This window comes from Lithobates pipiens, unplaced genomic scaffold, assembly GCF_037356315.1.
Source record: "Lithobates pipiens isolate NorthernLeopardFrog02 unplaced genomic scaffold, aLitPip1_a1.2 Scaffold_13, whole genome shotgun sequence".
NCBI lineage: Eukaryota > Metazoa > Chordata > Amphibia > Anura > Ranidae > Lithobates > Lithobates pipiens.
In genome coordinates, this window is record NW_027507718.1 from 459,802,357 (window position 1) to 459,818,588 (window position 16,232).

At 47.8% G+C, this 16,232-nt stretch overlaps 1 protein-coding gene across 1 annotated transcript in view; it reads right to left on the minus strand.

Moving 5' to 3' along the window:
- The window catches only part of JAKMIP1 (janus kinase and microtubule interacting protein 1), a 329,059-nt gene that overhangs the window by 155,544 nt on the left and 157,283 nt on the right, over positions 1–16,232 (minus strand). Inside the window, exon 8 of the mRNA XM_077477804.1 lies at positions 6,246–6,305. Within this exon, the coding sequence (XP_077333930.1) occupies positions 6,246–6,305 (60 nt within the window). The remainder of the gene's footprint in view (positions 1–6,245; positions 6,306–16,232) is intronic.

Here is a 16,232-nt window from a genome sequence, read left to right on the forward strand (position 1 = left end):
GATGCTCTCCTCTCACTGCAGTGTCATAGAAGGGGGGCATGTGTCTAAAAGACACATGCTCCCTTCCAGCCAAGCTCTCTTAACTAGAAGGAAAAATCATGGGTTTATGGGTATAATATTTACCCATAATTCCATGTTTTTCTCACACAGTTAAGAGAGAATAAGAATCTGCTGCCTGCTGAAAATGTGCCGTTTTAATCAAGCTAAATCATATTATGCTGCTATATGTTATAAGATAATTATTTATTTACTGTGAAATTACTGGTTTGAAGTTATAACCAACTTATAGTTCAAATTTCAGTAATTTGTCTGTTAAGCCGCCAGTTTTTTAAAATATAGCAAACTACCTCTTTGCTACAAAATTACTCAGAACCCCCAAACATTATATATATATATATATATATATATATATATATATATATATATATATATATATATATATATATATATATATATATATATATATATATATATATATTTTTAGCAGACACCCTAGGGAATAAAATGGTGGTCATTGCAACTTTTTATGTCACGCTATATTTGCGCAGCAATTTTTCAACCGCTTTTTTTTTTTTATACGATTATTTAAAAAAAAAAAAAAAACACAAAGTTAGCCCGCTTTTTTTGTATAATGTGACAGATGATGTTACGGCAAGTAAATAGATACCCAATACGTCATAATTTAAAATTGTGCACACTTGTGGAATGGCGCCAAACTTCGGTACTTAAAAATCTCCATAGGCGACGCGTTCACATTTTTTTTATAGGTTACATGTTTAGAGTTATAGAGGAGGTCTAGTGCTAGAATTATTGCTCTCACTCTAATGTTTGCGATGTATGTAACCTGTGTGTATCTGGCTCTGATACTAGCCAGTGCCTCACCAGCCACTGACCTCACCGCATGTCCCTGGTGCAGAGTTCAGGGGTGCGTTATGTACCAAGCGTAGGATTCAGGGTGCACCATGTACAGAGTGCAGAGTTCAGGGTTCAGAGGGTTGCTAAGTACAGAGTTCAGAAGTGCAATGTGTACAGAGTGCAAGGTTAAGATGTGCGCTATATACAGACTGCAGGGTTTAGGAGTGTGCAGGGTCCTGGCTGAAAAAAAAAGCCCTGGGCGTGAGGGCCACATACTTTTTTTTCCCTTCTTTCCTTCATGCTGTTTTGCAAACACACTGAAAAGGGAGACAAGGTCTCTCCAAAGTTAGTTGGGAACATTTCCCCTCTATTTATATTCTGGTGACAACTCTAAATCTCTAAAGAGATCACAGTACTACCTCTGACAATGTCCTCATCTGCTTTTCTGTCCAAGAGGACTAAATATCTCTTTGTTCAGACATCATTCTGGGTCAGCATCCACTTCCCTGACTGAAGATTCTGGCTCAGAGGTGACAGTCATGTAAATTATGATCCCTGTGCAGTTGCTGTATGTATTCACAGATGTCAGACACAGACCACCCTTGCTTAAGCCTCTCACCTTGCAAGGTTACAATATTGTGGTCTTCTTCATAACTGCAGCAGACTGATGGCATCATGATGAAAAGTCAACGTTTTTAAGAAATTACCCAGTTTATGGAGACTGAGTATTACTGAAAGGGCCACTTAAACAGCACATTGAGTTTATCAGTCTTAAAAATACACTATTCCTTCCAGATTAAGGCCACCCTACCTGCCCCGTTTCCACTGCAGCATACGGTAACAAAATTTTCTGTAGCACTGACCCCCGAAGGAGCGGCTGATTTAATTAGGCTTACCGTCACCTTCTTGACCTTGTGTATGTCTAGGGGTTTCCCGAGGTAGATGGCCCAAGAACGGCAGAGACCGACACCAGATCCGCTTAAGGGATTTTGTATTTGCAAAAAAGGTAAACGAAACACAGTCTCTCAAAGTAGGGTTAGAGGGTTTAGGTAGGAAAGCCCAGGTACTCTTGAAACTAAGCCAAATATAAAAAAAAATAAAAATAAAAAAAAGAGTCTCTCACATTAGAGACCAGAGACAATCCATTGAATAGCCATTCACAGCTGGAGCCTAACCCTTATCGGATAGTCCTTCTCTCACCAGGCCTAGCAGCCAACCGGGTGCTTGAATAAAACAAAGTCTCTGCCGCAGACTTGTAGAACACTTGAATAACTGAAAGATGTAGAAAACGTAGAGAACCCTCGTACAGCACCAGTATCTTGCAGCCGGTCCGGCGATACCATACAAGATCAGATTCGCTTGTGGTCTTTCAAATTAGCCTCCAGGCTTCTTCTGAGAAGCCAACCTTTGCGTGGCCTTCTCCCGAAGAGTCCTCCCCTGGATGCTTCTACAGTTGCCGGGCCTCTCCACAAACCAAGACAGCACTGGACCACATCTGAATCCTTCCTTCAGTTACTTTGCCTCGGGCCAGCCAGCCCTGAGACTTGGAGTCGGGTGGATCCGCACCCCAGGCAATGAGAGCCCTAGGGGCTGGTCAGGAGGACCAGGACCAAACAGCAAGAAAGCACTTCTGGACCAGAACCCCGAAACACGTATAGTCAGCACCTTAAGTACCCCCCTTCCCAGAATGCACAGCAAGAGTGACACTCCCACAATGCACCCAACCGGACTGCGTTCTGGCACTTGCCAGAGATGACAGCCCCACCTATGGTCAAGCAGAACACAATGCAATCCAGCTGGACTGGTACTGAGATCAAAATTTAGTGTAATTCAACCCAAAACCAAACTGCGATTCCAGGAATATTAAATGACAAAAAGCACATTCTCTTCTCTTCGCGTTCTCTTCAGGAGCCGGCGCTAAATTTCTAAATTACGTAAATAATTTTTTACAATATATGAAAATTAAATTTTGCAAAAATAAAAGGGTGCTGCATACAAACTAAAAACACATGAAAGTATCTGCGATCCACAGCTGCAAACCATGCTTTCTTCTCTCTTCTGAACTTAAAAACTGGCAGCTGAAACCTATTGAAATTAACCAGCCGCCCCTCAACCAGGGTGAGGTCCTTTCTCAACTGGGGCCGCGGCATCCTGGTTGAAAAAGACTGTCAGATCTGACCAAACTGCTGTTCTGCCAAACCTCAGCACAGCAGGAGCTCAGTCGGTGCAGTGCAAAGCAGTGGCGGGGGGGAAGCAGCTTTCCGACTCCTGAGCTCTCTGCCTCCCCCTACATGACAGTATCCAGCCAGGACCACCCACGGCTGTGTGGATTGTAATAGGACAGTCCTGAGGCTCTAGTGAGTGGAAAGCAGGGGATAATAAAAAAGGGTAGGGGTTGGCTAGTGGAGCTTAGCAGGGAGATTGGATTACACATGTGTGCTAGAAGGGGAGTTTTGGGGTGTGAAGGTGAGCAGAGAGGAAGTTTTGGGACACAGGTGAACAGAGAGGGGTTTGGGGTACAGAGGTGAGCAAGGAGGGAGCTTTGGGGTGTGAAGGTGAGTGGGTGAGAGGAAGATTGGCGTACAGAGTTGAGCAGAGAGAGGGGTGTGGAGGTGAGCAGAGGGAGTTTTGGGATGTGGAGGTGAGCAGAGGGGGGGGTTTAGGATGTGGAGGTGAGCAGAGGGGGTTTTGGGATGTGGAGGTGAGCAGGGGGGGTTTTGGGTTACAGAGGTGAGCAGAGAGGGGGATGTGGAGGTTAGCAGAGGGATATTTGGGGTGGGGGTAAGCAGAGAGGGGGTTTTTGGGTATGAAGGTGAGCGGGGGGATGGGAACCGTTGCTTGGGTGGGTATGAAGGTGAGCGGGGGGATGGGAACCGTTGCTTGGGTGGGTGTGGAGGTGGGCAGAGATAGGGTTTTTCATGTATGGAGGTGAGCAGAGGGGGGTTTGGGGTAAAAAAAAGTGAACAGAGAAGGGGTTTGGTGTACCAAGGTAAGCAGAAAGGGGACTGCAGTGCAGAGATGAGCAGGTTTCTGGAGTGCAGAGATAAGCAGGGGGATTGGGGTCCAAAAGTGAGCAGAGTGGGATTGGGGTGCAGAGGTTAACAGAGAGGGAAATGTGTGATGTGATTATGCAGCCTATTCATTTGAAGGGGCTGCAAATCGCACTGGAGCTCAGAAAACGTAGTGCATGCACTATTTTTAAAAAGACTCTACACCAAAGCACATGGTACTGCGATACCGTGTAATCTAGTGCCTTCAAACACACTGCATTTGCGATCTGCATTTGGGGTGCCGTTTTGGCTCACCTGCAAGCAAATTGTAGGTTTTCAGTGAGTTCACAGCCAACAGGAACTTCAGTTTAAGGATGTGGTAGCCCAATTTTAAAAAGTAACAAAAATGAAAGTTCATACATGAATGGGTTGCCCACACAGGGGTTCTTCTCCCAAAAAAATACAACAACCTGCCTCTCAAGACTCACTCAACCTTGGTCGCAGTACAAAGCTGCGCAGGCCCACTCCTGGCCTCTAGGAAGGGGCTCTCCTGACAATCCAGGCCTTTACACTCCTCCAAGACTCATGGTCCACTCTGGTCCCCAGGACTCTCACTTCCAGTTGTCTCAGCTATGGTCTCCCCGACTCTCTCAGATGGCCCAACTCTCTGTCCACTGACCTGGAACCTCTCCCACATGGAGTGCCATATCAAGGATATTACCTGGGTTCTTAAACAGTAGCACACCTCCCTCCTGGTTGCAGCAACTGCTACAAAACCAACTTCCCTGAGCTATGCTCAGATCTGCCTTAAGAGTGTGCACCTGGACACACACACAACCTGCAGAACTTCTGGGAAGCCTGGACACAAGATTGAATCCATTCCTTTCCAATGCTCTTTGAAATCTTCAAGTTTCCAGCCCCAATCCAGAGTTACAAAATCCAGAGAAAAAAAACCTTAAAGGAGAGTTTTCTCTGCTCACAAATCTTCTGCTGGAACTTCTCAAACTGCCTCTTTGAGACTCCTGTGTCCATTTTACACTCATTTTCACAGAGACAGGGGCTCTCACAAAAATATACACATACACACACCCCAATACCAATTTCTTTAAGACGGAGCACCAATACTTTTTCTCAAGTACTCGTCAATACCAATTACCGATTTTTTGTGTGACAGTTTTTTTTTTAGACTAACAAATTACCATAGATTAGTATGAGACAAGGGGTGCAGGGTAGATGGGAGGTGCAGGAAGAGGAGAGGCTCCCGCACAGGGTCAGGGAAGAATAGAGGGCAGAGGGACCCTGTCGCCCAAGCGGGTATGGCTGGTGGTTGCTGCTGGCTGTCCTCCAGGGCTTATACTGCTGGTGGGTCCTGCTGGCTGATACTAATGACGAGTACTGCTGGCTGGTTCCTGACCCACCGTCCCGGAGCATTAGTGCGACAGGAGTCGGCACTAGAGGAAGCATGTGGCTGCAGTAGAGAGCAGAGCTGATGCATCTTGTATCGCTCCTGTCACAGGCAGAGTAATTTTGTTATCACTCCGCCTGTGAGAGGAGCCAGTGCTATAAAGGAAGCATTGAGTCTGCTTCCTCTAGCGCCGGCTCCGTTCTTCACACTGATACTCGGTGATGGCCGGTCAGGAACCCATGATCTGGGCTTGCCGACCCGCCATCCCCGAGCAGGAGGTGAAGAGCCACATCAGAGGGCGCCGCAGGCCAGCAGTTGGGCACCCCTGCTGTAGCAGGGTACTGCATAGGCACAATAACATTTCTTTTTATTCCCTATAACAGAAAATGATCACTCTGCGAGTACATCATCACAACAAGGTTAGGGCAGATCATGGTTCATTTAGGCCACTGTTTCTCAATTCCAGCCATCCTTGAAGACCCTGTGGCATGTGCCATGAAGATCACCTTTCTCATTTGCTTCTGAAGGAGGTACTGTAAAGTTGGATCAAAAAAAGAACATTCATTACGGAAAATGTGTTAGTCATAATGGCTTCTTTACAATGGAGTACAATGGCTTCTTGATGCCTTAAGATGAATGCACATACCAGTCCCCACACATTTGCAGGGCTCTTCGAGACATTAATTTTTCAAGCTCCTTAATCTTCTGGGGATTGAGTAGATCTGTGAGCTGCAGGAAAGAGCCTATAAAAAGGTAGAAGAGGAAGAGCCTGGAACTCCCCTGTGAGATTTCACTGCTGGAGTTCCCAAGAGATATTAGAAGCCAGTGATTGATCCAGGCCTTCTACCCATAGATGAAAAATACTTTAAGGGCAAATTAACTCATAATGTGTTTCTCAAAATGCGTTTGTGAATTTCTCCATCTACAAACACTGAAAAAAATAGTGCAGACATAATAGAAAAAAGTATATTCACCAAATTTAAGGAAATAATTACCTTTGGATGCTTCAAACTTTTTCTTTTGGGCTTCTTGAAACGCAATATCCGTTCCCTTTCCTTAAAACACAAAGAGAAAAAAGTCATGAAGCAGTTCCAGCAATTCTGAAATAGAAATTGTCTGATATACTGACAGTACTTGCTTTATCAATCTAGTTACAAAAGAAAAAAAACAATCAAAAGTGTGTCTTACATAGACGATTACCCCTCCTTCAAATTCAAGGAAAAAAACGTACATTTAAATGTCCATTAATGCAGCCTTGTCAGTGTCATTTGCAGCCTTGCACTGCAGCCTTGTCAATCATTTGCAGCTTTGTCAGTGACTTTGCTGTTTAAAAATGGTGCCACCGAGATATAGAGCGATGTCCTGTGTATCTCGGCGGTGCTCGGTAGTTCTCGGCCATTCTCAGCGGCTTTCGGGTATTTTCGGCCACACTCGGCTATTTTTGCCCATTCTCTGCTATTTTTGGCCGTTCTGGCCGCTTTCCGCTTTCTGAAACCCACCGAGAACGGCCAAAAATAGCAGAGAATGGTCGAGTGTGGCCAAAAATACCGCCGAGAGAAGCAGAGAAGGTTAGAAATGGCGGGGGATCGGCGTATAACACGCACCCACGATTTTCCCCTGATTTTAAGGGGAAAAGGTGCGTGTTATATACCAATACGGTACATTCAAATGATTTTGCACTGAATGAAGGGAAGGGTGTAAGCTTTTCTTATTAATACACTAAGTGCTCATTTACACTAGTAGTGCCCTCTGAAAAGTAATTTGTGTTTGACAGAGGGCATTTGACAGGCAGTCAGGTGTTCCCTCCTCACTGCCTGTTTTAACCCCTAAAAACCGGGCCAATAAGAGCTGCAGAGATGGGAGGTGTGCCTCTTTGCGTCTGTGTAAATCCAGGTATTGAACAGGCAGTAGCTTCAGCTGCCCACAGTTAAAATGGATGCAGCCAGACTTGGTGGAGGGAGATTTTTGCAGCATATTTGGCAAGTACAGAATCACAGTATATATAAAATAATATGCAAAGTGGTTGGAGGGAAGCTTCACAATGACAAAGATGTTTTTATTACAAATTATGTGAGCAGACTGCAGTTCTTTAGGAAAAATACTTTTTCTTTCTTGATTCCATCTGCTTTTCAAGTTTTTTACTTTGTTTTATAGAAAATAATAGGATTTTTTTGTACTCATCGTGAAATCCATTTCTCTGTAATTCACCGACCGACACAGCTCCTCTCTGTAACAAAATGGGTTGTCAGCCCTATCACTGGAGATTACTAGGCAAGTTGTAATACAACACTTCAGAACTTTTAGTTCTGCCCAGGGGGCGGTCCCTAGGCTACAACCCCACAGCCTGCTCTAGCAGAACTCAGTACGTCAATAAGCAGTACAACGTAAAAAGAAAAAGGAGGGGCGGGTGCTGTGTCGGCCGGTGAATTGCAGAGAAAAGGATTTTACGGCGAGTACAAAAAATCCTATTTTCTCTTATATTCACCGACTGACAGCTCCTCTCTGTAACAAAATGGGACGTCCCCAAGCAGTGTCAAACAAAGGGTGGGAAAAACAGCATAAGACCTTCATACACCATGGCAAGTGGGAACTAGTAAAACTAAACCCACAAAAAACAAAAAACAAAAAAAAAAACAGTGTATGGAAAAACACCACCACATAACCGGGTATCCTCAACAGGAGTGATCCCCAAGACCGCAACCATTTGCGGAAGTAATGCAACAGTGCATTAACATAACAGTACTGCGTTTTTTATCGAAAAACCAGGAAAAAATATCGATTGCATATGGAATTGCAACTACACGGCCGCCTGCAAAACTTGGCGGCCAAAACAGGCATCAGCCGATGCACTGACATCTACCTCTTAGAACTTGGTAAACGTATGCACAGACGACCAAGTCGCCGCCTTACACACCTGAGCGACCGACGCCTGTTGTTGGAAGGCCCAAGACGTTCCGATTGCCCTTGTAGAGTGGGCCGTGACCGGAAAGGGGGGCACATGCCCCTTCAAGGCGTAGGCTTGTACTACAATCTGTCTGATCCACCTGAAAATGGTGGCCGACGAGACCGCCATACCCTTCTTTGGACAAGCCACCGAAACAAACGGTGAGTCTGACTTCCGAAAGGGAGCCGTGGCAGACAAATGCACCTTCAGAGCCCTAACCACGTCAAGAGCGTGAAGGGCCACCTCTTTGGGGTGCTTCGGCTTAGGACACAACGATGGTAATACAATGTCCTCATTGATATGAAAAGCCGAGACCACCTTCGGTAGAAAGGACGGTTGCTGACGCAACACCACCTTATCCCTGTGGATGACCAGATAAGGCGACTTGCAAGAAAAGGCTGCCGATTCCGAAACCCTCCTGGCCGATGTGATGGCCACTAGAAAGACCAATTTCTGGGAAAGAGTCAACAGGGGAATCTCCCTGATATTTTCAAACGGCGGTTTTTGAAGTGCCGACAACACCAGGTTCAAATCCCATGGGGGTAATGGTGGGCGAACCGGAGGGACAACATATCGTACCCCCTGAATGAAGGTACCCACTAAGGAGTGCGATGCCAGGGGTCATTGAAAAAGACGGCCAAAGCTGAGATTTGCCCCTTAATGGTGCTCAATGCCAATCTCTGGTCTACTCCTTGCTGGAGAAACAGCAAGATCCTTGCAATGGAAAAGGAATGCGGATGCCACCCTTTCTCCTCACACATGGAGATGTAGGCCTTCCAGGTACGATGGTATATCTTCCGAGAAGAAGATTGCCGTGCCCTCAATAGTTGGAATCACCAAGTCCAACATACCCCGGTTCCTCAACACCTGGCTCTCAATAGCCATGCCGTTAAAGCCAGCGATGGTAAAGCAGGATGAAAGATTGGACCTTGAGATAGGAGGTCCTCTCGCAACGGCAGTCGCCAGGGAGTGTCTGCCACAAGACGCACCAGGTCCGTGTACCAGGGCCGCTGAGGCCAATCTGGGGCAACCAGGATTACTGGAATCCCCCTCGGCTTCCACTCTGCGAAGCAGACGTGGCAACAGCTTCAGTGGAGGAAAGGCGTAGATCAGCTGGTACTAATCCAATGGAGAAACCAGCGCATCTGCCCACAGATCGCTTGTCCTGGACACGAATCTTGGCACCTTCCGATTGAGACGGGAGGCAAATAGATCCACATCTGGTGTGCCCCACTTCAGGCACAGCAGCCGGAATATCTCTGGATGCAATGCCCATTCTCCTGGGTCCAGCATCTGTCGGCTCAGATAGTCCACCTGCCAATTTTCCACCCCCGGGATGTAAATGGCCAACAGGGCCGGTACATCTCGCTCTGCCCACCGAAGTATGTGAGCGACCTCCCGAGCAGTGGCTGAGCTTCTTGTTCCCCCTTGGTGATTTATGTACACCACAGCCGTGGCGTTGTCCAACTGTATCCTGATCGGACGACCTTGAAGACACATCGACCATGCGTGGAGGCACAGCCTGATCGCTCTCAATTCGAGCAGATTGACCGGCAACTCGGATTCTGTCGTCAACCAAAGGCCCTGAGCCAAATGAATCCCCATCACTCCACCCCAGCCAGACTGGCATCTGTAGTGATCACCGTCCATTTCAGAGGAAGGAACGATTTTCCAGACTGAATCACGGGGGACCTCAACCACCAGATCAGAGAGTCCCTGACTGGCTGGCTCACCTGGATCTGTCGATCCAGGGACAACTGAGATTTGTCCCATTTCAACAAGATCTCCTTCTGCAGTACTCTGGTGTGGAACTGGGCGAAGGGTACTGCCTCGAAGGAGGCTACCATGAGTCCCAGTACTTGCATGCAAAACCGGAGAGACGACCGCTTGCGGTGCACATCAGCAGTTTTACCGCGGACACGAGAGTCTGCAATTTGTCTGAAGGGAGAAAAACTCTCGCTTCCCTGGAGTCCAACAGTAAACCTAGGTACTCCAGATGCTGGGTCGGCACAAACACTGACTTCTTTAGGTTCAACAGCTACCCAAATTCTTGCAGGATCTGCATGGTGATCGCTACATCCTCCTCTAATTCTGAGACAGGAGATGCTCTCAGGAGGAGATCGTCCAGGTAGCCCACGACCGCGATCCCATGTTGTCTCAGCAACGCTAATACTGGAGCCAGTACCTTGGTAAAGACTGGGGACTGATGCCAACCCAAAGGGAAGAGCCACAAATTGGTAATGGGCTTCCCCGACTTCAAAACGCAGAAACTTTTGATGCCGAAGATCGATTCCGATTCCAGAACTGGTACAATCACCCCTCGATTCAGCAAGTCCCTTACTGCCCCCAACAGGGCCTCCCGGCGAACCGGGGACACGGGTATGCTGCAGGGAAAGAATTGTTTGGTGGCCAAGAGAGGAACTCTATCTTGTAGCCTGTGGAAATCAGATGGCAGACCCATTGGTCGGATAACCGGGAGGCAAACCTTCATGCGGTAGCACTTTTGTTCGCAGGCTTCTTAGGCTTGCGGTCCCAGGGACGTTTTTGACCGTCCGTGGGCGTCCTGTCGGGCTGGGGACATTTTGGCGAAGCACTGGGTGGACGAAAAAGCGGAAAAAGAGGGCCCTTGCCTGCGGCGTGGCTCCTTAGCCTTCCTGGCCTGTGGGAGTAGAGTACTCTTACCACCAGTAGCATTTTTATAATGTCATCCAACGAGGCTCCAAAGAGTCGGTCGCCAAGGAAGGGAAGTTCTGTCAGGGCTTTCTTGGATGCCTGGTCAGCAGACCAGCATTTCAACCAAATCAGGCGCCTCAGCACCACAGCTGACACTGAAGCCCTGGATAACAGAGGGAGGGTATCCAGGGCCACGTCACACGTCCACCGGGACTCCGCGTTTTTTTTTTTTTTTTAAAGCCAGCAGCTACAAATACTGCAGCTGCTGACTTTTAAAATAGTGACACTTACCTGTCCAGCGCGCCCGCGATGTCGGCACCCGAAGCCGATCTCTAGATCGACACTCGAGTGCTGCCGTCGCCATCTTGGGTATGGGAATCAGGAAATGGAGCCTTTCGGCTTCATTTCCCGGTTCCCTACTGCGCATGCGCGAGCCGCGCAGCGCAATGAAGACGGTCCCCGCTGCCTCTGGGATCTGTGTGTTTCCCAGCAGGCAGCGGGGCACTTGCGGAAGGGGGCGGGCACTTGCGGAAAGGGGCGTAATGTACGCCCCTTTCCGCAGAGAGCTAGCCCGGAAGTGGGTGCAGTTACCTGGATTATCCAGGTAACTGCACCCCCCTCCCCCCTGAAAGGTGCCAATTGTGGCGCCGGAGGGGGGGAGGAATCCGATGAGCGGAAGGTCCATTTTAGGGTGGACCTCCGCTTTAAGGCCTTGCACTAGATGGTCTGCTAGTTCCACACAGACAGGGGAGGCCTGTTGCTCTCCCAAATCGCGGTGCAAAAGTTTTGCCCACTCAGTCAGTGTCTGCGACACCAGTGCGGATGCCAGTACAGGTCACATGGCTGACCCCACAACCGTAAACAAGGAACGAGCCACCGCCTCGGCCTTCCTATCTGTGGGATCCTTGAATGCAGGAGTCCCCGCAACCGGGATCGTAGTTACTTTATTTAACCTGGATACTGGGGGGTCCACGACTGGAGGACCATTTCTTAAGAAGGCTTTCCTTAAAGGGGTAACGCACCGCCATGTATTTGGGGACAAAAAGGTCCGTTGCAGGCGACCCCATTCCTTGTAAATGATCTTGTCAAAATAAGTCCGATACGGGAACACTTTAGGTGAACGTGCTGGCTTGCGGGACCCAAAAGGGACCTGTACATCAGCAGAGGGATCCGCTGGCTCCTGAATCTTCAGGGTATCACGCATAGCTGTGATAAGTGCTCCAAATAGCGCTTTGTCGTGCACAGACCTGGACGGGGACTCATCCTCATTGTCCGAATGGTCCTGGTCAGCATCATCTAACAAGACAGAGCAGGGGTCACCGGCCGCAGCAGGACCCGAGTCTGCGTCAGATCTCTCCCCAGAGGAGGGGGGGGGCAGCTTTTTAGCACCTTTCTTCCCACGTACCACCTCTATCTTGGCAACGAACAAATTGAGGACCGCCGTAAGGTGTCCATAGGGACCATGCAGTCTGCAGGTGACCCGGTTGCAATTGCCTGGATTTCGGGGGGGAAGAAACACCATTTTCTAAAGCCATGCTGACCCTACCCTGTCTGCCACCTGAAGGGGACTTAGGACAGTGACAATCCCACCCTCCTGCTGCCGCTGGCTGAGGGGCTGTAACCCGCTGGACTCACCACCCTGGGCCGTTCCGCACTGTATTACCGCAGTGCCTGATGATCCCCAGCGCTCCCAGATGCAGAGAAAGCAAAAACCTGTGTCAGTGGCCGGTGAACGATCTGTGGGCGATCAAATACACGTGTTCAGAACACAGGATAACCTCCCCAGCGCTCTGTGATGACCAGGGGCAGCTGCTAGAGCACAAAAACGTGGTCCGGCTACAAGAAAATGGCCGCCGGTGTTAATAGGGAATCATCAGGAAAATAGCCTCCTGAAGCCAGTCTGACCCTTGCCCATACTTAAAATGGCCGCCGAACAGTGCTATGGGGGACTAGAGAGAACATGTGGCAGGCACAGCGCTGCACCCACACAGGGACATGACTACACAGGCATCCAGCGGGATATGCTGCAGGACCCAGCACAGCTAAAACCCCCAGGTGAGAGCCCAGGCACACACACACCGCTCAGCACATGTACAGCCTCCCCTCCCCCCCGTGAGGGGGGAAAGGAGGGAGACAGGGGAGAGAAGAGGGGGTGAGGGGGCCCCCCGAATCGACCTCCCAGGGAATGCCCAGCTGCTCCACCCTGACAGGCAAGGAGAGCTGTACTTACCAGTCCTGAAGCTGGGAGACATTCCACAGTAGCTCCTGATCAGTACAGGGAAGACTACTGGCCTCGGCATACTGTGACGCAGACATCAGTAGCCCGGTCATATGTACACCTCGGAGCATAAAGCTCACCGACCACCTCTGAAGCTGAGGCATGTCATGGCCTGCCGTGCCGTAGCTGCGACCTGCACTTGCTCGATGGCCAGACTGGGGAGACTACAAGGATAAGTGAACCAGCCTGTCACCCAGCCGGCTGTTGATAGAAGATCACATGATCATTCATCTTGCGCAAAAAGCCAAGCTTCTGCACTAAAAAAAAAAAAAAAAAAAAAAAAAAAAAAACACGGACCTATGGGCCCGCAGGGTTCCTAGGTCTTATCTCCTTACTAGGCAAGAAAAAACTGAGTTCTGTTGTAGGCTGTGGGGTTGTAGCCTAGGGACCTCCCCCAGGGCAGAACTAAAAGTTCTTAAGTGTTGTATTACAACTTGCCTAGTAATCTCCAATGATAGGGCTGACAACCCATTTTGTTACAGAGAGGAGCTGTGTCGGTCGGTGAATATAAGAGAAAACAACAACTATGTTGTAAAGAGCTGCACAAACTGTTGGCATTATATAAATCCTGTTTAATAATAAGTAATCACTTTCAATATCTGGCAGTGTCATTTTTTTCATGAGGCGGGGGGATGGCACAGAACTGCAGAACTGAGTATTGTTGTCCTCATTGTGCACCCACACAGCTAAGCAAAAAAGTGCAAATCACAAGTGGATGTATACAGTGGATATAAAAAGTCTAAACACCCCTGTTAAAACATCAGGTTTCTGCGATGTAAAATAATGAGACAAAGATAAATCGTTTCAGAACTTTTTCCACCTTTAATGGGACCTATAAACTGTACAGTGCCTTGCGAAAGTATTCGGCCCCCTTGAACTTTTCAACCTTTTGCCACATTTCAGGCTTCAAACATAAAGATATAAAATTTTAATTTTTTGTGAAGAATCACCAACAAGTGGGACACAATTGTGAAGTGGAACAAAATCTATTGGATAATTTAAACTTTTTTAGCAAATAAAAAACTGAAAAGTGGTGCGTGCAAAATTATTCGGCCCCTTTACTTTCAGTGCAGCAAACTCACTCCAGAAGTTCAGCGAGGATCTCTGAATGATCCAATGTTGTCCTAAATGACTGATGGTGATAAATAGAATCCACCTGTGTGTAATCAAGTCTCTGTATAAATGCACCTGCTCTGTGATAGTCTCAGGGTTCTGTTGAAAGCGCAGAGAGCATCATGAAGACCAAGGAACACACCAGGCAGGTCCGTAATACTGTTGTGAAGTTTAAAGCCGGATTTGGATACAAAAAGATTTCCCAAGCTTTAAACATCCCAAGGAGCACTGTGCAAGTGATCATTTTGAAATGGAAGGAGTATCAGACCACTGCAAATCTACCAAGACCTGGCCGTCCCTCTAAACTTTCAGCTCAGACAAGGAGAAGACTGATCAGAGATGCAGCCAAGAGGCCCATGATCACTCTGGGTGAACTGCAGAGAACTACAGCTGAGGTGGGAGAGTCTGTCCATAGGACAACAATCAGTCGTACACTGCACAAATCTGGCATTTATGGAAGAGTGGCAAGAAGAAAACCATTTCTCAAAGATATCCATAAAAAGTCTCGTCTAAAGTTTGCCACAAGCCACCTGGGAGACACACCAAACATGTGGAAGAAGGTGCTCTGGTCAGATGAAACCAAAATCGAACTTTTTGCCCACAATGCAAAACGATATGTTTGGCGTAAAAGCAACACCGCTCATCACCCTCAACACACCATCCCCACTGTCAAACATGGTGGTGGCAGCATCATGGTTTTGGCCTGCTTTTCTTCAGCAGGGACAGGGAAGATGGTTAAAATTGAGGGGGAAGATGGATGCAGCCAAATACAGGACCATTCTGAATGAAAACCTTTTGGAGTCTGCAAAAGACCTGAAACTGGGACGGAGATTTATCTTCCAACAAGACAATGATCCCAAACATACAGCAAAATCTACAAAGGAATGGTTCACAAATAAACGTATCCAGGTGTTAGAATGGCCAAGTCAAAGTCCAGACCTGAATCCAATCGAGAATCTGTGGAAAGAGCTGAAAACTGCTGTTCACAAATGCTCTCCATCCAACCTCACTGAGCTCGAGCTGTTTTGCAAGGAAGAATGGGCAAGAATTTCAGTCTCTCGATGTGCAAAACTGATAGAGACATACCCCAAGCGACTTACAGCTGTAAACGCAGCAAAAGGTGGCTCTACAAAGTATTAACGCAAGGGGGCCGAATAATTTTTCACGCCCCACTTTTCATTTTTTTTATTAGTTAAAAAAGATTCAAAAATCCAATAGTTTTCGTTCCACTTCACAATTGTGTCCAACTTGTTGGTGATTCTTCACAAAAAATAAAAATTTTATATCTTTAGGTTTGAAGCCTGAAATGTGGCAAAAGGTTGAAAAGTTCAAGGGGGCCGAATACTTTCGCAAGGCACTGTACAACTCAGCTGAACAAACTGAAATCTTTTAGGTGAAGGGAAGTAAAAATAAAAAATATGGTTTCACAAGTGTGCTCACACTTAAAGCAGAGTTCCACCCAAAAGCGGAAGTCCTGTTTGTTGTACTCCTCCCCCCTCCGGTGCCACATTTGGCACCTTTCGTGGGGTGGGGGGGGGGGGGAGGGGAGAGACAGGACACCTGTCTTTCACAGGTATCCTGTTCCCACTTCCGGGAGCCTCAGCCGCGGGTATTGACGTCACTGCCCGGGCTCCATCCCCGTCTAACAGGCCTTTAGAAGAGAGGAGCGGAGCCTCGCACATGTGCAGTAGGGTTCGCTGCCAGGTTCCCTTACTCACAATGGAGGTGGCATGCACCCGACAGCTGATGGAAACATCAGATGTGGCGCAGACATTGCTAGACTCCAGGACAGATAAGTGTCCGATTATTAAAAGTCAGCACCTTTCAGTATGTGTAGCTGCTGGCTTTTAATTTTAGAAGCAGTGGGCAGACCTCCGCTTTAAACTACTTTGTTAAAGTACCTTTTGATTTTATTGCAGCACTCAGTCTTTTTGGGTATGAGTCTCAGCATGGCACATCTTGACTTGGCAATAA